This window comes from Dendropsophus ebraccatus, chromosome 15 (assembly GCF_027789765.1).
Source record: "Dendropsophus ebraccatus isolate aDenEbr1 chromosome 15, aDenEbr1.pat, whole genome shotgun sequence".
Classification (NCBI taxonomy): domain Eukaryota; kingdom Metazoa; phylum Chordata; class Amphibia; order Anura; family Hylidae; genus Dendropsophus; species Dendropsophus ebraccatus.
The window spans coordinates 53349497-53373958 of NC_091468.1; the positions used below are offsets into that span (position 1 = coordinate 53349497).

Below are 24462 nucleotides of genomic sequence, written 5' to 3' on the forward strand. Positions count from 1 at the left end.
TTAGGTTCTCTGAAAGGAAAATAAATGAGCGTAGTAGAGTTGTATATAAAAGGCTACAAACAGCTTGTAGAACATTGTATGTGCAGAAGCTTTGTGTCATCTCATGCTGAGCAATGGCTTCTTGCTAATTTATGGTATATGTTAAGGGACAAATAAGAATTCATGGAGATTTGACAGCAGTTGCCTGGAGAAGGAAGATCTTACAAAGTAACTGATCACACACAAAAGACTTTACAGATGTTGGTTTAGAAATGTTATTCCTATAAGGAAACGAGTATAATACAGAGAAACGTCTATGAGCCAACTAGGAAGGTCATGCTAAGAAGTTGGAACTGGAAAGCCATTCTATTAAATTAGGTCTTAAAACGGGGGTTACTAACGGGATACACAGGGAGCAGCATACGGCTGATGGCTTCTGCTCTCCTGCACCTTCTGAGACATGGGGAGGTGGGTGTAACTATGACCGTACATGATGACCAATAGCAGCATGATATTGATGATAGTGTTAACATAGCCTATGGCTGCAACATCAAGTTATTACCGTAGTGATCACGGCCGTTGCTGATCACAGCAGTGATTACTATGGTAATTATGTTGTGCTGCCGCTGAGGGAATCCCGGACGGAGCCTATACACTTAGTATACACTCCGTCCGGGATACCTAGCGGCGCCGCAAGAAACTGAAATGTCAGTTTTCTGCAGCCGCTATTTAGTGAATAGTGGCTGAGGAAAACCCTGTCAGTGCACACAATGGAGAGTGCGGCTCCAGCCGCACACTCCATTGTGAGCAGTGGGGAATTCGGATTCGGGCGCGCACCCACATCCTAATTCAGAGGCAGTAAAGATCATCCAGCCGGGACTGCAGTCCCGGCCGGGATGATCTTTTCTGACACCGGCTGTTCCGTGACCTGGCCATGTGACGGAACGGCCGGTCTCTTACGCCATGTGAACATGGCCATAGGCTGTATCCATGTTTACCCGGACTCCCTAAGGTGGCATCAAACTTCTTCAGCCACTGATATTCAAATGCCAAACGATCGGACTTAAAGTGACTCTGTCACCCCCTTTTAGCATTCTGACTTCTCTACACAGGTGTAAAGGGTCAATTCAGCAGTTTTCATACTTTATTTTATTTCATACGTCATTATGCTTGTTCCAGTAAAAAGCGATCTTTTATCATCTGCGAATTGCGCTATCTGGACGGGACTTCATGGCCCTGCCCAGACCTGTCAGAACTGTTACATTATTCCTCACTTGTGTGAAAACTTAACATGACCTGGATCGTTAAGGGCACCTGTGCAGTGTTCTGACAGGTGATGAATAGGAAAAATGGTGAAGAGGAGGGACGGATGGGCGTCGCAATGCTAGGGCATGGGTACTCTAGGCCATGCCAATTTTACACAGGGCTGCAAGTTTAAAAGTTGTTTTTTTTAAGACAATAACTGCATCACCTGCCGAACGGACCCCAGAACAGATCTTGGATTAAAAGCAGCTATCTGACGGGACAAGATGTTGGTGGGGGGGCAGATTGTGGGTACAGAGTTGCTTTAAAGCAGTGGTCTTTTGAAGGAGTTTGACTGTATACAATACATCAAGATGGAGGTGGCTATAAAATAGCCTCAGGAGTCGAGCATGGACCATGTCTAGAGTTGAGTTTAACTCAAGCATGCTCGAATCCAATCATTTGTTATTTCAATTCCAGTGGCTGAAGAAGTTGAATGCAGCCCTAGGAAGTCTGGAAAAACATTGTTCCCTGGTGCGCTTGTCATCGCTAATGGTTACAGAGTCTAAGGAGTCTGGGGTCTTCCCCAGTGCCCACCGCATTGGTGGTTGGACTTGCTGCAAAAGACGACCCCCAGGTCTGGGACGGGGGTGAAGAGATGGTGGCACGGGGCCCCTGCACATGGGCTCTGGCATCTGCCACTAGGAATGAGCTCTAGGGAGCGGGTATGGGAGTAACAGCGGCCCGGCGCATAAGACGCCGCCTCGGCCATTACAAACATGGGTACAATCATAGGCTCCATGTTTTGTCGGACTCCCTAGGGCCCCAATTCATGAGGAACTGGTATTTACATGCTGAAGGATCAGACTCATCTCTAGTGCTGACTCCTTACTACAGCTACTTCACATATCGGCTTATAGGGATCAGGGATAATTCCAGTCCCATCTGTTTAGCTACTTAGATGTTGAGGACTGACGTCAACCATGATCATAGAGTACCGAGCACAGAACATGGCAGCCAGGTGCATAATAAGGGCCATGTTGAAACTCCTGCTACATTCAGCCACAGGCAGGGTATAATAGTATTGCAGCCTAATACATTGCAATCCATTAGTGCTATGATAAAGTGTTAATAATGCACATTAAAAAAATCATGTACCTTCAGTGTTGCCACATATTAGGAGAAAGGTTCAGCGCTCACTCAGCGAGTTCAGTTCTTAGCTTATTTTTATTCTGTAAAACTGACAGTATGCTATGATGAAGTAAGCCCTGCCAGATACACATTAACTACTGTACACGTCTAGGAGCTTAGTCCATCTTGTAAATGGAAAGGTGAGGCTAGCCGCTCGGAGATAACAGGGTACCTGGCTGAGATGGGTTTTTATGTCTGGGAGAAAACCTATAATAAACAATTATCCTAATGGCTGAAGATGATATGGTGAGGCTGGACGCCCGCTGCTGCCTCTGCCTCCTGCATTATGCCGTATACTATAGTCTACATCCACACAACCTCAATTATTCTGTCAGGGTTAACATTTCTCACTCCCTGCATTTTATGCCTCTTTTATCATAGGAATGTTACAATTTTATGGCATTTATGAAATATTATGTTTAAGGTTAAATTCCAAGTATTTGTGCGTTCCTGTAAAGGCTGAATGTGCTCAGTGAAAGTCAATGGATAAAGGGAAAATGTGTCAATCAACAGGCTAATATACTGTAGGTATTAAGTCTGAAATGCTGGGTCGGTTCAAAAATATATAAGGGATTGTGGGTGCTGACATCATGTACTAAATGGCGGCGATGGATGATAAGGCTAAATGAATAAGTAACTTGGATGATACATATGGAATTTGCTCACTCGATCCTAAATCCAAGCTCTCCAATGATTTTATATGCTACAATTTTGGAGATAGCAGTGTGATATACAGTAGCATTTTATCCCTGTATTATCCTGGCAGAAAACATGTTCCATTTGAGTCTACAGAGCGCATGAGGTTTCTGTCCTATCTAACAGTAGCATAAACTAGTGGCAGAGAAGCTGAACAGAATGAGGTATCACTTACAGTGTTCTGTGCAGCTGATCCAGAGATCTCCTCCCGGCTAACACGGACAATAAGTAGTCCTCCATTATGTGCATGAGCCCAGTAGTCCTGGATATCCATGAGAAGGAGAAAATTCTGCCCACCAGTTGTGATTGGCAGTTATTTATCCATGCTGTGTATAGACAGTCAACTGTCAATAAGAAGCTGGAAGGTGGGGGAGGGGTGTGGCATTAATCCCATTCTCCTGCATATAAGGGAAATGGCTGAACAGAATTATGTAAGTAATACACCGATCTATTCAGTATTTATATCACTAGTTTATGCTGCCTTAGGGTGCATGCACACTACAGAATACGCGTGTATTCCGTCGCTCGCTCCCGCTCATGCCTGCGCACATCTCCGCCTGTGCCATGGACTCTATTTTATGCACAGGCGGATTCTGCCATCCGCCGAAAGAATTGACAAGTCATTTCTTTAGGCGAACCGCAGAATCCGCCCGGCCATAGAAATCTCCGCCTGTGCCACAGACTGCAGAGTGCGAGTTAGCGGCTGAACCCACGGCGGGTCATACACGCGGATTCCGTATAGTGCATGCACCCTAAGGCCATGTTCACATGGCGTATTATACCGGCCGGGTCATGGAACGGCCGGTCTCTGCAATCTTTATGACCGTAGAATTCTGAAGCACTGTTTCCTACAGCCACTATTCAATGAATAGTGGCCGCAGAAAACTGACATGTCAGTTCTTTCCGGCGCCGCTTGGGATCCTGGCCGGAGCGTATACTATGTGTATACGCTCCGGCCAGGATCCCATAGAAGAATATGCAGTGTAGCTATGCATAGAAAGTACGGCCGTTGTTGCTGATTGCAACAGCGGACATACTTTTACGCTGTGTGAACATAGCCTAAGGCAGTATAAACCTAGTGTCAAATTCCCTTTAAATGAACTGCACTAAAACAGCTAAACGATTACAAATATTTAGCTGTTTTATTGAGGTTTAGCAAGTTCAGTAACCACTATTTAGCTGTCCACATTCCCCCAGTGTTGTCCTATGGGTCTTGGGTGTCCTTTGGCTGAGCAGGCCCCCTGCAATCAGCAATCACTGGCCACTGCGATGGCCCCTCTCAGTTAGTGATTGGCTGAGAGTAGCAGCCTACTGCGATCAGCGGGGTATACTGAAGACCCACAGGAGCACCCAGGGGGAGTGTAGGCAGGTAAGACTAGCCAGCAATGTATTAAAATGTGCAGCGGCTGGTTTGTTACGAACTTTGCAAAAATTTTGATTCGTTATGGAACTGAAATTCTTGCAAAGTTCGTAACAAATTTGGGTTTGTGAAGTTTTGGTTCACTCATCTCTAATTTATTATTACTTTTTTTTTTTTTTTTAGAACCAAACCATGAAAGTCAAGGGACCATTCCAGATGCTGATACATGTGGCCAACCAGAGTCTAAAGAAATATCTGAGGATGGTACGATGATTTTTATGTTATATGTCTTTATTACTAGAGTACCAGAGGCAGAAAGCTTTTCTTCACCCAGGGAAACGATTCAGTTAACTGCCCCAGACGTTTTACTAATACCCTAGTCAAGGCTTGTTGGGGCACATGCCTTGCCAGTTCTCCTCTAGCCACACCCTTGCACATCTGTCGTTTACTTCAGCTCTTCCCTATGTAGTAATGTATGCTAGGCCCATTTCATGGAAACTTAAAAGGAGTTTTTCTAAAGACATGTCCTCAATCCATAGTACTGTACGTGACTATCTTCATATGGCCCATAGAGTTAAATAAAGCAACATGTTTGACTACTGCTCTATTCAACCAGGGGGGACAACTGTTCTTGTCATCAGTGTGGGTCCCAGTAGTCAGACTCTGGGAAAGGGGATAAGTTTATTTCATAGGCAAACCTCATTACATACCTAAAACCATATGTTCCTGGAGTGTAGAAGAAGCACAGAAGAGTACTGGGACAGGTCAGTCAGAGCGGCCCACTGGCCAATACATGGCTGCAGAGGTGTGTGAATGGCGGACCTTCTCCAATGATGTCATCATATTCAGATGTGGTGAGGAACCCAAAGAGTGACAGCAAAGGAATACTAAACAATTACTAAGGCAAATAAATATATTTAGAGGTTCGTAATTTGAGCATTTTGGGCAGAATTTTTAGAGCCATTGAAATATTGTTCACTAGACAACTCTTGGTGCTGCCAACATGTTGTAATAGAGATTTTCTTTCTTTTAGTTCACATGCTTAGTCAGAACCTAGAAAGGCCACAAGATGATGGTGAAGAGGCGGATACCGGTAAGTGTAAATGCAAAATAGCATTGGATACAGTACAGTGCATTGAATGGCTATCTCACATGGTAAAAATATTTGTAGCTTCAGTAGATATCCCGACTCTGCAATTTATCTAGGTATTATTGAGCTTGATTCTGGTGCTCTAAGTAGGTAATTATATAATTCTGATACTAGGCTCAATAATCTGTAATGAGTATAGTTCTGATACTGTATGTTCAGTCCTCAGCTTGATCTTTGCTCCACCTCTATGTACTGAGGTTGGTTCTGGTACTGTATATGTACAGATTATATTATATTTTAATATTTTTATGGGATAACTATTTTTATTTATTTAATTTTTTTTTTGGAGGGGGGGGGGGGTTGCTCAGTGCAAGACCATAAGTCAGACAGAAAATTATAAAACATTAGAATTCCACTCCTGGGCAGGCTGGGTTCAAACTGCGTTTTTCCAAGCCGCTTAACATATAAGTTTTATTGAAAAAAAATATTCAAACGGATGGCACATAATTGCATCTGTTTTTGCATCATTTTTTTCATTGACTTCCATTATTTAAAAAAAAAAAAAAAAATACGGATTGAATCGGATGCGTTTTTTTTTTTTTATACACAAAAATAGGGTTGACTAGTTCTTTCTGTGCATTAAAAGTAACCAATTAAAAACAGATACGTTGAACAGATAGAAAAAAACGCAGTGTGAACCGAGCCTCTAATAGAGTTGTCACATACAAATATTGCTTGCATTTCATGTATGGACTATATGTATATGTATGCAGAGAAAAGATGATGGCTGAACGGCACTGTACTGACTTTAAGTCAATTGGCTTCCAGCCGGTGGGTGCACGTCCTTGGTAGTCGACCCCCGACTCCACAAGATAGAGAATCAAAGCAGGTAGACGGCACTCCAATCAAGTGAATATGTGCAAGTTTATTCACCCGTATACGTACAGTACGTATACGGGTGAATAAACTTGCACATATTCACTTGATTGGAGTGCCGTCTACCTGCTTTGATTCTGTATATGTAAGCAGATAGCAGCACTGGTGGAACATTAGACTATCCTATAGATTCAGTATAGTACAGTGCCTATGGTGTCAGGTGCCGGCACTGCCACTGACAAGGAGAGATTTCACTTCATCCAAACATTAAGCAATTCTAATGCTTAGAACATGATGAAATCTATTAGTGATAGAATCTTAGCTTGTACGCTTATCCCGTTGGTAGTTTACTACAAGAATGATACAAATGAAAGGGAATGTAAAATGCCTATTTCCTCTAAGCCTTTAGTTAATAGAAACGTGCTTTACATTGTACACAATGCTACTTCATAGAATTGCATTGAATGGATGTAACATAAGCATCGCAGAGCATCAAATGCTGATAATGGAGAGCAGTGGTTTACACTCGGCTAGATATTGTACGGCATAAAGAGAAGGTAATGTGTGCCTATTGCCTACGTACATCCATTCTATCAATTCATCCTTATCCTTAATCATGGCACAAAGAAGAAAAGTCATCATCCTTAGTAACGATATTCAAATTAATGTTTTTTTTTATTTTATTATAATGTGATATATTAAAGGGGTTGTTTTTCAAATCAACTGGTGCCAGAAAGTGCCAGAGATTTGTAATGTACTTCTATTAAAAATTCTCAAGTCTTCCAGTACTTATCAGCTGCTGTATGTCCCTGCAGGAAGTGGTGTATCCTCTGCAGTCTGACACAGTGCTCTCTGCTGCCACCTCTGTCCATGTCAGGAACTGTCCAATGTAATAGCAAATCCCCATAGAAAACCTCTCCTGCTCTCCAGACTGGAAAGAATACCTCTTCCTGCAGGATATACAGCAGCTGATAAGTACTGGAAGGCTGGAGATTTTCTAATAGAAGTAAATTACAAATGTCTGGCTTTTTCTGGCAACAGTTGATTTAAAAGAAAATTATTTTTGGTCAACTACCCCTTTTAATGTTCTTGCTAAAACTTCATCAATCTTAGACTTAAATGTATTATTGCACTTTTAAATAAATAAATAAATAAATAAATAATGTTTTTAAATATTATATTATATATTAAATATATTAAAAGATAATAAGTGCAATATTCATCCCCAGTCCTGTGGAAACTCAAAGTTTACACAGATGACAGCTATTGCCCTAGCAATTCAGACACCATTGGTTTCTACCATTAAATGATTAAAGAAAAGGAAGCATTTATGGATAAAAGTCTCTTTAATTCAAAGACTTTTGGCTAGAATGTGATTCCTATAACAAGCTGTAAAACTAAAGTCCAAAGGCCAACTTTCTAAAGGTTGGAAAAGGTTATAAAATAATATTCAGGTTTAGGATGGCAGTGTTAGATCAAATGAGAGAGAGTTATTGCAAACGGTCCCTAACTTTTCAAGACTTTGCATACTGTACCTTTATAGCACAATAGGATCTGAGAAAGTTTGTAATATGTCTTAAAGGGTTTCTGGTGACTTTTCGGGAAAAGTTGATTTGTCTGTACATGAGGATTAGCACTATATCTGGCTATAATTTATCGTGCAAATAGTATTATGTAATAGATTTCTGTTTTGCTGGTTTTCTTTTAGACCTTTCACTCTCTGCACTACCCCTCTCATTTTCTGTTTTTCCTGTTCTTGGACTTGTAGTCTAAAAGTGGATGACAGATTAGCAGAAAAATGGGGAGGGGACGGGAGATGCATGATAATTGGATAAGAAAACATTTTTGTCTGATAAGATATATTACACAGTTTCTTTTATTCATTTGTACTATTGACCTATGCAAAGTTTGTGTGGAGAAAGAAGCATATTCAGTTTCAGCATCCAATGACCCATTCATTTCTATAGCCCCATAAAATGTCGGACTGGCCCACCAGAGGATCCTCCGGTGGGCTCCCAGCTTTGGAACCTGCACAAACAATGACTGACATGACACTTGTCGCTGGTTATTCATTGGTGGGCCCTAAGGATAATTTCCTCTGGTGGGCCCCAGATACCCCAGTCCGACACTGGCCCCATACACACATCCGTACGTGGTATGGATGTGTGGGGGCACCAAGGTCTATACCGCAAAAAAATACTAGTGAGCCATAATATGGTCCGTGTTTAAGGCCTGGATCCCTTATCTTGAATAAAGGCTTCCCTGCCCTTTCAGACAGATTGTGGACAGCTGTGAGTGCAAGTCCGCAGTCCTGTCCATAGCCATGGCTAAGGGCAGGACCATGGGTGTGGGAATGTGGATTGAGACTTCTTTCATACCTACTGCTTTGTAAACTTTAAAAAAACAATAACTTGGCCAAGGGATTTGGTTACATGTTGCCTATAGAAGTCTGTGGAGAAGGCAATGGTGAGAAGGAGTAAAGGTAGGTCCACAGTACCCGACCGGAGAATTTCTGATGGATTCCGTAGCTCGTACCCGTTTACAGCTGCGCGCCTCTCCACCCGTGCCATAGACACCATTCTATGCACGGGCAGATTCCGCATTCCGCCGAAGTCAATTTTTTCAGTGGATAGTGGAATCGGGCTGTCCATTGAATGGTGTCTATGGAGCCAGAGGAAAGGCGCTGTGAAAGAGTACGAGCTACGGAATCCGTCGGAAAATCTCAGGGTAGGTTCACAATACAGAACCCTAGCAAACAGTAGTTCAAGTGTGAGACAGAAGGTTAAAAAGAAGCTGTTAAAAGCTCTAGTTCTCCTTATATCTTACTACAGTGCTTGACTGACAGCTTACATTGCTCAGTACTGAATGTGACGTCTTTCACTTCCTTGCTTCTGAGGGCATGCTATAGATATATTTCCTCTTCTATGTGTTTTGGTGTGCTGTGCATGGAAGACACCATAGCAGGTAAGGCCCTATTACACGCAGCAATTATCGGTCATTACGGCTGATAATTGCTTTGTGTAATAGAAGACAACGATCAGCCGACATGAACAATGTTGGCTGATCGTTGTCTGTTGTCTTTCAACATGTTGAAAGAAAATTGACCTAAGATAGCAATGATCTGCTGCCGTTGTGACGTGTGATAGGAGCTGCAGCCGCAAACAGGCCCCTTTTTTCCCTTTGGGCTCCCCGAATGATCTATATTCCAGGCAGCCCCCCTTCCCCCCGCAATTACCAGCTCGCTGTCGGTGCGTGTAATAGCGTTGGCAGTAAGCGGGGAATGAGGAGCATGCGAGCGTTGATCTGACAGTTTGACAGGGAGTCATGGAAAACATGGATACAAACTATTGCCCATGTTTCCCAGGCAGCCTTAGGGCTATATCCAACTTCTTCAGCCACCAGCAGTCAAATGACGAACGATAGAATGCATGTTCAACTTGAATTCATCTCTAACAACATACCTATACAACATATCCCAAAAATCTACCTAAAAATTTCAAGGGGTTGGCCACTTTATAGTAAAATAGTTCAATATACAGTATTAGTAACTGTACTCCCTGCACTTACTGACAGCAGCTCCCTGTGTACCTCATAGAGCTAAAATCACACTTCCCTCCTCCCGGCTGTGCTGTCCTGCTCTGTGGTGAGTCTGTCCATAAAATGGCCAACATGAAGGAGCATGTGACCATGCCTTGCCCTCAAGTGTCCAACACTGAGCCTGTATATGTCTATGGTGGACACTGGGGGTTGGGGCATGGTCACATGCTCCCTCATGTCGGCCATCTTATGGACGGACTCACCACAGAGCAGGGCAGCACAGCCTGGAGGAGGGGAGTCTGATTTTTAGCTCTATGAGGTACACAGGGAGCTGCTGTCAGTATATACAGTGAGTACACTTACTAATACTGTACACTGAACTATTTTACTATAAATTGGCCAACCTCTTTCAGGTATGTTTAAACCAAGGGACTTAACACAAATTTTCCCATCTTCTATGGGTTGAGTGCCATTTATGATGTTCATTACAGGGTGTTCATTATCCCGTTTATATTCCTTATTGTTCAATAGTCTCTGCAGTCAGATACTGCGATGTACATAGCATCCGGAGGTCTTCTCTAAATAATCTTTGTCATTTTAAGTATTCCTAGGTTTTGAAAGATGACAGTTTTATTACGAATTGAGTTTGCCTATAAAATGTATCCATAATTTAGTACCCCTTGCGTACAAGCAGACAGTGTACCGATCTAACCAAATACAAAATTAAACTTTAATTAGCATAAATGAACCATAGAAGCTTAATATGCAGACTCTTAACTAAAAGATGTGCTCAATATTCTGACTTATTCAACGGTAGAATATACCGCCATAGAACGGCTGCTCTCATAAATTTGCCATTATATGTTCATAGAGCAGGGAAGGGATGTGAAGACATATATAGCTGGGTTTTTACAATACATCTTCCTAGAAAAATGACAAACAATTTATACAGTTTAATCTGAAACGTGACTCTCTTCTCCTAAATCCCCTGGATTCTGGGAAACACAAAGGTCGTGGCAGTTTTATTGCCGTCGGCTCGAGACTGTCCAAATTAATCTGTGATCTGAGAACAGTAAAACAAAAAAAGTACACAATATATTTTCTTTCCATACCGATTTTGCCTAAAGCGACAATAAAGTTTTTGTCATGTGATATATTTCTTTCCGCCATGGGGACGGTATCTACCTTGATAAAACCTCATGGAGCTCAAATTTGGTTCCCATTAACTGGTAAAAGGCTTATACCGATTGATATCAAATAATTGCTGTCAAAAACATAATGAGCATAACTTGTCTCTCCGGCTTATGGATTGTGGTGGAGGCCTCAATAAAATTGATAGAATGCAAAATCAGGAACATAAGTGAATTGTTAGATTTTTTTTCATTGTGGAATTTAAGCCATAATTTGCCTAGTAATGCATGTTTATTTTGTCTGCCTAAATTTTTTAGACTCCCCCCCCCCTTCTCTTTTTCCAGATCTGCCCCCAAAGCTGTATGCATTAAGCCTTCATACCAGTAGGCAGAACATGTAGCTCCTTGGGCCCAGTGCAAATCCTTTAAAGGGAACCAATCAGCATGACTGTGCTGATATGGTTCCCAGCTGCACAGTATAGAGCTATTGTGCAGCTCTCCAAGGCTACAAGCTGCGTCTACAGCTGTAGCTTTACAGGGGGAAAAAGGAGTTCTATTCTTGCATGCAAGGCTGGGAAAGGGGTGGCAACTTGTCATCTGGGTGGGGAGCCTCCCATGACTAGTCATGGCCCTCTGCCTGTTAGTAGCCTTTCTGCCTGTCAATCATCCTCACAGAGAACACTGACAGGCAGAGAGCTGTGACTAGCCATGGGCGGTTCTCTCCCCCATGCGACTAGTTATCGTCCCTCTCCAGGGCTCACATACCGAAATAAAACTGCTCTTTCCTTGATGTAACGCTACTGCTGCAGGCGCGGCTGGTGGCCTCAAGATGCTGCATAGTAGCTCTATACTGTGCAGCTGGAAACCATATCAGCACATCAGTGCTGATGGGTTCCCTTTAATCCCCCATGTACTTACATGTTATTATTAATATTGGTGTCTTGTAGCCCCCTTAGACATAAGGGTTCAGGTACGACTGTTACATCTGCACCAGCCTTAGTTATACCACAGTCTGTAAGCAGAGGCATAACCTATAGTTCCCGGTCCCTAGTAGAGATGATAGAACAGCGGAAAAGGCTCAGTTAGATCGAACTCGAACCTAGCCGGATCTTCTGCATTTGATTCCTGATGCCTTCCCGGTCCGTGTTGAAGGGATGTCTCCTGCTTCCGCACAGACCGGGAAGGCATCAGGAATCAAATGCAGAAGATCTGGCTAGGTTCAAGTTCGATCTAACCGAGCCTTTTCCGCTGTTCGATCAAGCCTAGTCCCTAGTGCAAAATCTGTAAGAAGGACCCCCAGCTACCATGTACCATTTGTAATACTGTTTTCTTGCTATATGGCAGAGATACCTTGTGTTTCCCTCAGGCACCAAGACCCTGGTGCAACTTTTACCTCTGCATCCCCATAGTTATGCCCCCATGCTGGCACTCCAGTGCATGTGGAATAAAAAAAAAAAAAAAAAAAAAACAACATGCACTAAAACAAGTTACTAAAATTGCAGATTTACAGCAATTTCTTCTTGTCATGTCAGCCATATACTATCCTCAGAGCTCCTTCCTGCCTTGAATGGTTGGTGTGCAGGACCCTGTGCTGGAAGCCAAGCCCTGTACGTGGGGGAGGGAGGAGGCATGCATACTGCAGCTCAGCATCATCCTTTTGATTACGAACAGAGCATGGTATAGAGCTGACATATTTCCTTTAAAGGGGAACTTTAGACTACTCTAACCTGCTGATAGACCTCCCCAATAGCGTCCGAGACGCTGAGAAGGAAGGTATGTGTGTTACCGTTCTCCTCGGAGACAGTCCTGCGCTGTTAGTTGGAGTAATGTTCGCTCCAGTGCACTGTTAGGAGCTCTGCCCTGCCCCCACAGTGTCATCGGCCTGCTCCTTCTAATGATAAACAATGGAGGGAGTGAGTGGGGTGATGCGGCAATGCTACTAACAGTGCGCCGGAGCGAAGATTACTCCTACTAACAGTGCGGGACCAGCGCCAAGGATGATGGTAAGACACATACCTTCCTCCTCAGCATCCCGGGTGCTTTATAGGGCTAGCAGCAGGTTAGATTAGCCTTAAAAGCAGCTATAGCCAGAATGGCAGGACATTTTCCAGAAGAATAATTTTTTAGGTGTTTTTGCATGGTCGATGGGTTGGTAGTTAGACCTTTTTCACAGTTTCTCATAGTGTGCATCATAGATCTACATCAGGGCTTATCTCTACTATGTATATCTTCAACCTCTATCCATGATGGATTCAGCATGGTGTATGTAGTTATAACATGGAATTCTATGGACTGTATGCATCTGTTTTTTTATTGCTTTATACTGCTCTACTGAATAATGTATCAACCTGAAAATTAACATACAGAACATGTAGACAAAGTACAGTTGACAATCTTCATCTTCTGTATGATAATGGTAACATTAACCCTATGCCATATGTATATAGGAAATGGGAACTGAAAATACAGTGTATTGAACGTCTATGTATCAGTACGTAGACATAGTGTGATAGCTGATAAAAATGGACGTTAATACTCTTAACTGATAGTTGTTGTTTTTTTCTTACAGCTCCTCTAGAGAAGTAAGAAGATAAAGGTGAACAATAAAGCAGGATGACAGACGAGACTTCATTCCAGTAGTAGAAGACAAGATGTCGCTAGATTGTTGCTTTCAGGGCTAATGGTCCTATGATAGGGGGATTACTTGATTTCACTTCACACTATATGAATTTGATGCATTATTTCCCTTTGGCTATTGCTTTTAGGTTTAGGTCCTCTTATTCTTTAAAATGCTAAATGAAGTTTAGGATAAAAGGTTTCTTCTTGATGATCTTTCATAAATTCCAAGTTCTATAAAGTTGACGTTAATGATGGTCTACCTACTTTTTGGCTTTATTTCAGTCCTTTTTTCTCAGAATTGCTCTGCGAATCGGCTCGGCCACAAGTCATTCAATGTCGACAGATACAATAATTAGTAGAGGCATCCTGTGAAATATCTGACGCTTCAGTGGATGAGCCTCATGGGTTTCCTAATGTGATTTTTACTCCTTTCTAAGTTAAAAATCTGCTAATACATGAAAAAAACTAATAAAATGCACAATTGTTTGAACTGCAAGAATGTGTTGTTGTCTTTATTGGCCTGTCTGCATCCTAACATGTCAATTCTTTGGTCCAAATTTGCTGGCAAATATCATTAAGTCTGTGAGACGGGCGGAACTTCAAGTGGAGGTCTCATGGCAGAATCTGCTTGAACTCTCTGCGTGTATTCCGTAGTGTGCACATACCCCAAGACGGGACTCTCTTGTCTGGAGGTTAGCAGACAAACTCCTTCACACCACAGTGGGTAACACCGGGCGCAAGTCCAGATAGAGTAACAAATTCTAAAAAATTTTATTAAATAGACAACGCACTTTGAAATCATGACAATCAAGATAAGACACTTGAGAACTAAATTGGCACAATTACGAAATTTATCAAACTGTTGAAGAGTAGAATTGTCTTAGTTGCCCCTAGTAACCAATCAGATTCCACTTGTCAAAGAGTGTGAGGAATGAAAGGTAGAATCTGATTGGTTGCTAGGGGCAACTAAGTGTGCGTTTACACAAAATTTGCCTTCCAAAATCTGTCAGGGTGCATTTACACAGAAAGATTTATCTAAGACAATTCTACTTTACACCAGTTTGATAAATTTCCCCCAATGCGTTTCGTAATTGCGCTAATATCTTTCTCAAGTGTCTTATTTTGATCGCCAGGATTTTAAGGCACGTTGTTTATTTAATAAAAGTTTTTAGCATATTTTACTCTATTTGTGATACATCACTGGTTACTATACAAAGGGCCCTATTACACGAAATGATAATCCACCAAATCGGCCTCTCCGGACAATTATCGCTCCATGTAATTATAAACACAACGATCAGCTGACGACGATTATCGGCTGATCGTTGATAGTGATGAGCGAATAGTAAGATATTCGAATATTCGATACTAGTATGAATATCCCTCGAATATTCGATCCCATTAAAGTCTATGGTAACAAGTATTTGATTAGTGAAAAACATCTATTTGGCCATTTGGAGGGTGAAACCGGAAGCTGGGGGATTTGAACGCTTATCGAATATTTTTCGAATATTCGCCGGATATTCGTACGAATATAAAATATCTCACTATTCGATCGAATACCTGTTCGATCGAACAGTATTTGCTCATCACTAATCGTTGATATAGGTTTGGACCTATAATTTTTGGAGGCGATGACCACGCATCGCTACGTGTAATTGCGGTGCACGGCCAGCGGCTGAATATTTCCAAACTGTATACATTATCTAGCCATGCTGCAGGGCTCCTCTTGCACTCTGCTTTTCTCCAGGTCCTGCACCCTCCAGCTTTAGAGCTGCCTGTTTGAGCTGACAAAATATACCAGAAAAACACTAAATGAGCATGACTTCCTTAATTCAAAAATTATCCTTTATTGATTAAAATATAAAGTGAAGATGTCATACATAAAACATGAGGGAAAAGGTGATGACAGAACAAAAGACCAGGGGATACAAAAGCAGATATGGGTCAAAAGACTATTTGTGTGGATGTATTACATATACAAGGGGCGCAAATAAGTTAATAATATAAATTAACAAAATCCCAATAAGTCTATCATTCAAGGTGCATCAGTGCACATTATAACTCATTCTCCGGACATAAATGGGATCTGTAAACATAACACACATAAATTTGCCACCAGCCCGTAAGAAATTACTGTAAGATGTATTAAAATGCAGATTAACCAGTCTTACCCATATTGCTGTTCCCCGGCACACCCCGACGCGCGTTTCGCAGATGACCACTTTATCAAGGGGCCATCTTACAGTAATTTCTTACGGGCTGGTGGCAAATTTATGTGTGTTATGTTTACAGATCCCATTTATGTCCGGAGAATGAGTTATAATGTGCACTGATGCACCTTGAATGATAGACTTATTGGGATTTTGTTATTTATATTATTAACTTATTTGCGCCCCTTGTATATGTAATACATCCACACACAAAGTCTTTTGACCCATATCTGCTTTTGTATCCCCTGGTCTTTTGTTCTGTCATCACCTTTTCCCTCATGTTTTATGTATGACATCTTCACTTTATATTTTAATCAATAAAGGATAATTTTTGAATTAAGGAAGTCATGCTCATTTAGTGTTTTTCTGGTATATTTTGGCAGTTTATTGAGTTTTCCTTGTAATATTGGTACTGATTGATATGCAGGATATATTGTTTTGCACATGCGACTTACTTAGTATTTCCCTGCAAATTGGAATTATTTTTGTATTAATAAACTGTTTGAGCTGACAGCCTGTTCAGCCAATCACAGGCCGGGCACGCCGCGGCCAGTGATTGGCTGAGTGGCTTGTCAGCTGAGACAGGCCGCTCTAAAGATGGGACCCAGCGAGAAGGAGAGCGCAAGAGGAGCCCTGCAGGATGGATAGGTAGTCTATACAGTTTAAGCAAGGGTTTGCGAGGACATCAGTAACGATAACCATGCAACACTTGTTAAACAATTATCGGGCTGTGTAATAGAAGATCGGTGCTCATTTACAGTTATTATTGGGCCCCCATCAGCCCGTGTAATAGGACCCAAAAAAACCAACAACCAGGGGATTACACAGGGTACTGGTAAATAAAAAGCCAGGCCACAATAGTGTTATCAGTATGTGGTGTGATAACATAGAAGAGTATTAGATTGCATAGTACTCTAGCTCCATCTGTTGGCTACACACAATAATGCATATAGAGTAATTAAGGTGCTTCATGCATATCCTTGACTACCTATACCAGGGATGGGGAACCTTCGGCCCTCCAGCTGTTGCAAAACTACAATTCCCATCATGCGTGAAGGTTCCCCATCCCTAACCTATAGCCTTTACACCAAAATCACAGAAAGGCGCAAAAGGTAAAGGTAGACCAGAATTTTATTTTTTTTTTTTTGCAAAAAAGAAAGTATTTAAGGAAAACACATTATCACTATTGCCTTACTTCACCAGTATCCCTGGGACCACCTGACACATGTCATACAAATTAAACTATGGAGCGCTGTTCTTTCTTGTATTGTCTAGAGAGTGCCAGCCCACTCAGTCAATCCCTGGCCGTGGCGTTCAACCAAAGGTATTCTCCTTTGTCACCACTCTGAAGGGTTAATCTAGCAAAACCAGGCAGTAGTAGTTACAAAAGATTTGTTAAAACCTAAGTACTATTACATTTTAATAAGGAATAGCACATAACTGTACCGAGTAGCCAAACACACAAGGGATATAAAATAACATTTTGAACACCAAGTATCCAGCAAATAACAAAACCCTCCGTAATGTCAAAGCAGAAATCTTTAGGGATGGTATATATGGTTCTATAGTAAGTTCTGCTTGTCATCATGAATAACTCAAGAAATTCCTCCAACATAAGAAGTAGATAAACTAACAGACATCAATGAAAAATATCACAAAGAACAGACAATGAACAACCGCAGAAGGGCAAGAGGGAGTGGGAGAGTAGTATTGTGAGTTATGATGCGAAGATGGGGAAGAGAGAAGCCAGGAAAACTGGAAGTCGGCCAGGACCGGAATCCATCAGCATCTCTAAAGAGCATCCGAGGCTGTCCGACAGTGAAGAACAAAGAAAAGTTACTAGGCTCAGTTACTGTCAATTTCTTCATGTGTTACAAAGTTCACATACTCAGAAACACACCCGTGGGGTTGATCTAGACTATATCCAATGTCTGGCAATGTTTTCATAAACCACTGCCAAAAATAAGCTAGGCTTTCCTAGTAATAGACTGGGAGGGGGAGGGAGTACATTTAGATTGCTAAAAGTTGCAAACGTTATTATGAGATCATCTGCGGCAGATCCTAAACATGTTGCACATGAGTAGAATGGTAGCATGGGGAAGTCGGTGCAAAGATCCTTTTTATGAATAGGCTTGCTCTAACAGTGAAAAAAGCTAGGTATGATCGAACTCAAACTGAGCCGGACCTTCCACATTTAATTGCTGATGCCTTCCCGATCCGTGCAGAAGGAGGAGACATCCCAGGGACCACCTGGCATTCCGGGATTCCAGGCGATTCCATCGGGAATCAAATGCGCAAGGTCCAGCTAGTTTCGAGTTCGATCAAACCTAGCTTTTTCCACTGTTCAAGCAAGGCTATTTATGAACAGCGGCCCAGTTTCCTCACACTCAGTGGGAGGAAACTGAGCACCGGCCTACCCACAGTGGGAGGAAACACCCTCCCCTCTGCGATGGGGCTCCATTAGAATCAATGGAACCATGTCAGAGGGGCAGAGGTTTCTTCCTACTAGGGGTTGGCCTCCAAGACTTCAGCCCGGGCTGGTGATCGGTAATAAAACGGCACTGTGCATGCGAACCAGGCCAATGTTTAAAAAAGAAAAAAATAAAGTAAAGTAGGAACCTGTTAGTCTCTCACTTACTAAATCATGTTTGGTGTTGCAAAACTCATTGTTAAGAAAAATAAAATTTACTATTCGACAGGGGGTTGGAACAAATAGTTACATGAGACCATATACAGCAAATGTGCTCAATGAAGAATTAAACAATCCCCTCTACTGGTGATCTGTTTGGACCATCCAGAGCCTAAGTGGTCCCCACTGTTTTTCGGTCTACAATCCAGACACATTTGTTTTGCAGGTAGCCTTAGGGCTGCATGCAACTTCTTTGTCCACCAGTAATTAAATGCAGAACGTTCAGGTTCAGACAAACTGGAGATTTGCTCATCTCTATTTTCCAGTAATGGGTTTGCCCAGTCACCAGATTTATCATCAGCATTAATCAAGCATTTATGAGACCAGCTGGGATGCCGGCTTCAGCAACTAACAAGTATGCAGGTTCTACAAGCACATTTGTGGGAAAATCCCATAAGGAATCTGTATACCTCTGTGCCAACCATATCTCTTCTTGTGTCAAAACTAAAAGCAGTCAACAGGATCCCAGAGCCTTTGTTCAGTTGCACAGTTTTCCCCAATAAAGATCATTTTGCTCTAATATTGGGATCACTTACTGATATCAGTAAGTCACACATTTTTTTTTTTATCAATGCATGCATAACTATATAAGCATTTAGAACTAAAGCACAAATTGGCTAATGTGCTAAAACAGTGACCCAAAACATACTGTAGTCCGGATGGACGTTGGCACAAACAGGGGCCAAACCTGAGACCCAATGTACATTTTGCCTACCAGGAGATATGGGAGCAATACAGTGGTATAACTATGCACAGTAATGTGGCTAACACTGTCAATCATACCTGGTCCATACAATTACAGGGTGTGTCCAAGGGAAGGATGTGATGAAGAAGAGGAAATGACTGTGCCATCCTTCCATCAAGAACCTTTGCCATCAGCGTGCTCTTTGAGCATGTGCACTGCTGTGCTTACATATTAGGGATCCATATTGCCATACTATATCTAACATCAGTAGCTGATCCCATGCAAAAATGCATCTTTACCTATTAGGGGAAAAACAGACATATTAGATTCCAAAAGTAATGGGTTAAACACTGCTAAAGAGGTACTGTAAGTAATTGTGATATCATCATGACCATCTAAAAGGTCCAGGAAGCAAATAAAATCCATTTTTATTACGTAAAACAGATAATCAATAAAAGTGACAGTGCAGGTGTAAAGTAAAAGGTGACAAAAATACACAAAACACTGAATAGAAGTGACTGGAAAAAGGATTAAAGTAACTTTGCCCAAACAAAAGCCAAATTTTAGACTATGTTCTAACACGGTAAAAACAGCAACCATTCCACCGTGAACAGCCGTGGTATATAGTTACCTATGGCCGGAATTAATATTCATGATAATAAATTACTGCTGTTGGTAGCATTTAAGCAAAATCAGCAGGGGGGTGTGACATAAAGCAAGTTTGCAATTTAAATTCATATATATATAAATAAATAAATAAATAAATAAATAAATATATAAAGATATATATCTTTATATATTTATTTTTTTTATCATGCTGTAAAACGAAGCTCTACTAACCAGAAACCCAGGTCCAGTCTCCTGAAGATTTTTAGTCTTGTGCTGGTTAAAAAAAAAAAAAAACAAAAACTAAACACAGTAATTCAGTACCGCTCTGCTCGGGGTGCCTGGGAAAGCTGGATCAAGTCCTGGTAGACGTTTCCCAGGACTGGATCCAGCTTTTCCAGGCACTCAGGGTAAAGCAGCATGGAGCTTGCATGGACTTCAAAAGCAGCCGGCTTCCCTTAGTTTGTACTGAAAATTCGCTCATCTCTAGTTATAAGGACAGGTACACTTTAAGGTGTTATATAAAACAGAAGAACACTGGATAGGACCTAATTGAAATATCATTCTCTATTATATTCATAGGAAAAACACTTGTAAACCAGACTCAGATTTTGTTCAGTTTTGCCATTTTGTTTTATTTTTTTAACTCCAAATCGACTGATCAGCAGCTGAACTCCAATTATAGGTGCACATCCATTATAACTACTCAAATGTAGCATTTTTCTATTTATTACCACTATATATTTCAATTGACACTATATATTTCGTTGACACATGTTCTTTATTCTACGCCGCATGTGTCTTTTATGTCCTCAATTTTTTTTCAATATACAAAAAAAATGAAAAAAAAAAATCTTGTGACTTTCTGCTGCAGCTGCAAATGAGTTGAGACAAACATAAGATTTGGTGGATTTTTTTTTTTCTATAAAGGGGACACACTATCATTTTAATTTGTACCAAATACATGACTTTGAGAGAAGGCACAGCATGTGTCCATGGTTGATGTTGTGTGAAACACGTTCCAATTACTGTGGGAAATGATTACAATGTGTTTCTAGCATTTGTGTTTCTCTTGAATATTCAAACATTCCCATCCCACTGTGCTAGAATAATTTATTTTTGGCATGCTGAAGCTTAAGCTTTCTCTTACTGAATTAGCTACAATTCCGAGTGTCGGGGTTTTTTTTTCCCCAAAAAACTAAAAAGAATTAAAATTAGCATTTTTGTGCTTTTCCACCCCTCGCCAGTTAATCTTCCACCTAATAATACATTTATTCCAATAAACATTTAATTTCTGAATTAGTTAAAATCCAAAATGATTCAAAAATATAATAAATTTAGCTGCTTTCTGATTCAGATGATTATGTAAGTAAATGTATTGGGATGTTCTACGAAGGGGAACAATTTGTCGCTCTGGTAGACCGATGGCAGAACAACATTCTCATTTTTGTATACCACCAGGAGAACGGATTTGAAGCGCTCTATTTGATGCCATATAGTGGTTGGTCCCTGGGAAGAAAGAAACAGAAGACTGACTGAATCTTGTTAAAGGGGTTATCCAGCAGTACAAAAACATGGCCACTTTCCCCTTACTGTGGTCTCCAGTTTGGGTGGGGTTTTGAAGCTTAGTTCCATTGAAGTAAATTGGAGCTTAGCTGCAAACCACACCTGAACTGGAGACAACAGTGGCCATGTTTTTGTAGCGCTAGATAACCCCTTTAACCCCTTAGTGACCGCCATGCTGCCTTTTTTCACGGCGGCCACTAATGGGCTTTATTCCGGATGCAGGACGGGGAGGGGGGGGGGTCAGCGGTCAGTGTGACAGCTGACACCCTCCTGTAACTGCCCGGAGCGGAGGATTCTCCGCTCCGGGCAGTTTAACCCGTTAAATGCCGCTGTCAAACCATGACAGCGGCATCTAACGGGTCCCGGTGGATCCCGGTCGGTGCCGTGGGTCACTTACGCGATCGCGATGTCCCGCGGCGCCGTCCGGTCCTCCGATGTCTCCATGGTGATCCCGGGGTCCTAATGAAGGTCCCCGGGGTCACCATGGAGATGCCTCATGCTGACAGGTGTGGCTGTGGATATTGCCTGTCAGCATGAGGCATGATACAATACATTGCAGTACATTAGTGTATTAGTGTATTGTATCAGTGATCTAAGTATTTTACACTAGTGTAAAAGTAAAAAAAAAAGTGAAAAAAAAATGTGCACCAAACACAACACAGCCCCCACAGCCCCCCCCAATAATAAAGATGCATTACATTCCCTATACCCAATAAAACGTGACATAAAAGCGATCAAAAACACAAATCCTATACATATTTGGTATTGTTACATCCGTAACGAACCAATCTATAAAACTATATCAATAATTATATCGCACGACACACGCTGCAAAAAAAAACTGAAAACTACCAGAATAGCTGTATTTTAACAATCCACTTTAGAAAATACGTCATAAAAGAGATCAAAAAGTCGTATTCAGTGGTACCTTGGTTTAAGAGTAACTTGGTGGTACCTTGGTTTAAGAGTAACTTGGTTTAAGAGCTCACCATTTTTCAAAATTGTGACTTGGTTTAAGAGCATTGCTTTGGTTTAAGAGCTCCCTGTACTGGGTGGGAGCGCGAGTGGAGGAGGGGCATGGTCTGCATAGCGGGGTCTACAGCATTGTACTCTGACCCAGGAAGTCTCCATCACCTTCCAATCCATAGCAGATCCACTTAAGGCTGGGGCTTACATCAGGGGACAGGACTGTGGGGGTAATCTCTTCATAGCTGTAACCCCTCTCTCCCCGGACAGAGAGTGCTGCAGTATGTGCCCACATCTGTCCTGCTCATTCCTTCCTGCTCCCTGCAGTCTCTCTCAGCCCTTGTGTTTCCCATCCTCTCCATTACTGTACAATAACTTATAATATCACATATTCAGCTGTTTCTGAATGTTTGTTTCATTTGTTTTACATGTTATTCAGAATAATAAATTATTTTTGGGGTGTGGAACCAACTGTCTGCATTTCTATGATTTCTTATGGGAAAATTTGCTTTGGTTTAAGAGTGGATTTGGATTACAAGTGCCGTCCCAGAACGAATTATGCTCGTAATCCAAGGCACCACTGTACATATAAAAGTTGGTATCAATAGAAACTACAGATCTTTCCGCAAAAAATAAGCCCCAAACCAGCTCTGTCGCACAAAAGATAAGAACGCTATGGATCTTGCAATGCGGCGACAGTTTTTGTGTGTTTTTGTTAGTAAGATAGTTTCTATTGCGCCAAAGTGATAATAGTTAAAAAAACCTACACAAATGTGGTATCGCCGTAACCGTAGTGACCCAGAGAATACATGTATTATGTTATTAGTGACTGCCGATACATATTTTTACGCCGATCACTAATGGGCTCTATTCTGCTGCCATCAGCTCTTTATGGCGATGGTGCAGAATAGTGCAGCAGCGCCGGTAATGCTCGCAGCCCCCTCCTCTCAGCTACCGGAGGTAGCTGAGGGGTTGGGACAGAGTGTGGGCTCAGTCCCGGCCAGTTTACCAGTATAACGGCGGCCACCGGTAACTGATATTGCCAGCGCAGCTGAACGCTTTCATCTCACAGTGAATCCACGGTGAGAGGAGATGAGAACATGTCCCCCCCCCCCCCCTGTCCCCAGAATTAACCCTAGTGACCTGGTCACTGACCCTCCCCTCCCTGGGCAGCCATCTGATCCAAGATGGCCGCCGCCATCACTGTGAACAGACTCTGTTCACAGTGATGGAATTTCTAAAAATTATCAAAGCTCCATTCTCTCCACCACCAGAGGTGGCGGAGAGCATGGGGCAATGATCGGGGACCACCCGGTGTGGTCCCAGTACAAGCGATCAGCGGTATATACTATATACCACTGATCGCTTGTTCCAAATGGTGCCAGCACTTTTTTACCCGTCACCAAAGTAAAGTGCCCTGGATTACCAGTAACCACCCCGGATTGCCCGTAACCACCCCGGATTGCCCGTAACCACCCCGGATTGCCCGTAACCACCGCAGACTGCCCGTAACCACCGCAGACTGCCCGTAACCACCGCAGACTGCCCGTAACCACAGCAGACTGCCCGTAACCACACCAGACTGCCCGTAACCACACCAGACTGCCCGTAACCACACCAGATTGCCCGTAACCACACCAGATTGCCCATAACCACACCAGATTGCCTGTCGCAACCTCAGATAGCAAGTAAACTCCCCGAGATTGTCCATTACCACCCTAGATAGCCAGTAAACACTCACATATTGCCTGTAACTAAAATGACACTCCTTCCCTTCTGAGCCCTGCTGTGTGCCCATACAGTGATTTATGAACGCTTTCATCTCACAGTGAATCCACGGTGAGAGGAGATGAGAACATGTCCCCCCCTTGTCCCCAGAATTAACCCTAGTGACCTGGTTACTGACCCTCCCCTCCCTGGGCGGCCATCTGATCCAAGATGGCCGCCGCCATCACTGTGAACAGACTCTGCTCACAGTGATGGAATTTCTAAAAATGATCAAAGCTCCATTCTCTCC

The 24462-nt window shown here is 42.2% G+C and overlaps 1 protein-coding gene across 3 annotated transcripts in view; it reads left to right on the forward strand.

Annotated features, from left to right (window-relative positions):
* The window catches only part of MACROD2 (mono-ADP ribosylhydrolase 2), a 1633627-nt gene extending 1619408 nt beyond the window's left edge, over positions 1-14219 (forward strand). For all 3 annotated transcript variants that reach the window (XM_069954330.1, XM_069954328.1, XM_069954329.1), the window contains 3 exons: positions 4652-4732; positions 5502-5561; positions 13671-14219. In XM_069954330.1, the coding sequence (XP_069810431.1) occupies positions 4652-4732; positions 5502-5561; positions 13671-13687 (158 nt within the window). In that variant the 3' untranslated portion in view covers positions 13688-14219. The remainder of the gene's footprint in view (positions 1-4651; positions 4733-5501; positions 5562-13670) is intronic.
* Positions 14220-24462: the final 10243 nt, after the last annotated feature.